Source organism: Octopus bimaculoides, unplaced genomic scaffold (genome assembly GCF_001194135.2).
Source record: "Octopus bimaculoides isolate UCB-OBI-ISO-001 unplaced genomic scaffold, ASM119413v2 Scaffold_140979, whole genome shotgun sequence".
Classification (NCBI taxonomy): Eukaryota; Metazoa; Mollusca; class Cephalopoda; order Octopoda; family Octopodidae; genus Octopus; species Octopus bimaculoides.
Window position 1 is genome coordinate 1 of NW_026406049.1, and position 1,462 is coordinate 1,462.

A 1,462-nucleotide genomic window follows, 5' to 3' on the forward strand; every position below is an offset into this window, starting at 1 on the left:
AACAACCACAACAGAACCAAAAACACCCACTACAAAGAAAGCAACATCTACAACAAAACCAAAAACAATAACGGAACCAACAACCACAACAAAACCAACAACAACCACAACAGAACCAGCAACAACCAATATAGAACAAACAACAACCTCAACAAAACCAACAACAACTACAACAGGACCAACAACGTCCAAAACAGAACCAACAATAACAACAACCGAAACAAAACCAGCAACAACCACAGCAGAGCTAACAACGCCCTCAACAAAACCGAGATCAACGACAACAAAACCAATGACACCCACCACAGAACAAACAAGAACCACAAGAAAACCAACAACAACAACAACAGAACCACCACCAACAACAGCAAAAGCAACAACAAGCACAACAGAACCAACAACAACCACAACTGAATCAGCGAGAACAACAAAACCAACAACACCCACTTCAGAACCAACAACAAACACTTTAGAACAAACAAGAACCACAAGACCAGCAATAACCACAACAGAAAAAGTAGCAACAACAACCACTACAGAACCAACAACAACCAAAACAGAATCAACAATAACCGCTACAGAACCAACAACGCCCACAACAAAACCAAGAATAACCACAAGTAAACCAATGGCACCCACTACAGAACAAACAACAACTGCAACAAAACCAACAACAACCACAACAGAACAAACAACAACAACAATAGCAAAACCAACAACAACAACAGCAAAACCAGCAACAACCACAACAAAACCAACAACAACCACAATAAAAGCAACAACTACCACAACAATACCAACAACAACCACAACAGAACCAACAACAATCACAACAGGCCCAACAACAACCATAACAGAGCCATTAACAACCACTACAGAACCAAGAACCAGAATAAAACCAACAATGATCACTACAGAATCAACAACATCCACAGCAGAACCTCCAACTGGCACGACAAAGTTTAGAACAACAACCACAACTGAACCAAAAACAGTCACACCACAAGTATTGACAACAAAAAAAGAACGAGCAACAATTACGATAGTACCAAAAACAACACCACTATATCCAACAACAGCTGAACGAAAACCATTAAGAGCAACAATAGAACCAATAACAACCACACGAAAACGAACAACAGCAGAACCAACAACAACAGAGCCAACAATAACCACTCCAAAACCAGTAACCACAACAAAAGCAACAGCGACCACAACAAAAGCAGGAATAATAACAGCAGAGCCAACAACAACCACAACAGAACCAAGAAGTACCACAACCAAGTCAACAACAACTGCACTAAAACCTAGCATAACCACAGCAGAACCAACACCAACCACAACTGAACGAACAACAACCATAGCAAGGTCATCAGCTACAGCCACAACTCAGGAAACAACACCAAAACCAATAACAACCGCAACTATCACAAGAGGACCAACAACCACCAGAACACAACCA

At 40.8% G+C, this 1,462-nt stretch overlaps 1 protein-coding gene across 1 annotated transcript; it reads left to right on the forward strand.

Annotated features, from left to right (window-relative positions):
- Window positions 1-4: 4 nt before the first annotated feature.
- Window positions 5-1,444, forward strand: LOC128251517 (mucin-2-like; the record flags this gene model as incomplete). The annotated part of the gene is made up of 1 exon (XM_052978323.1): window positions 5-1,444. A coding segment is annotated over one exon (1,440 nt), but the record flags the coding sequence as incomplete, so codon positions are not given.
- Between the last annotated feature and the right edge of the window lie 18 nt (window positions 1,445-1,462).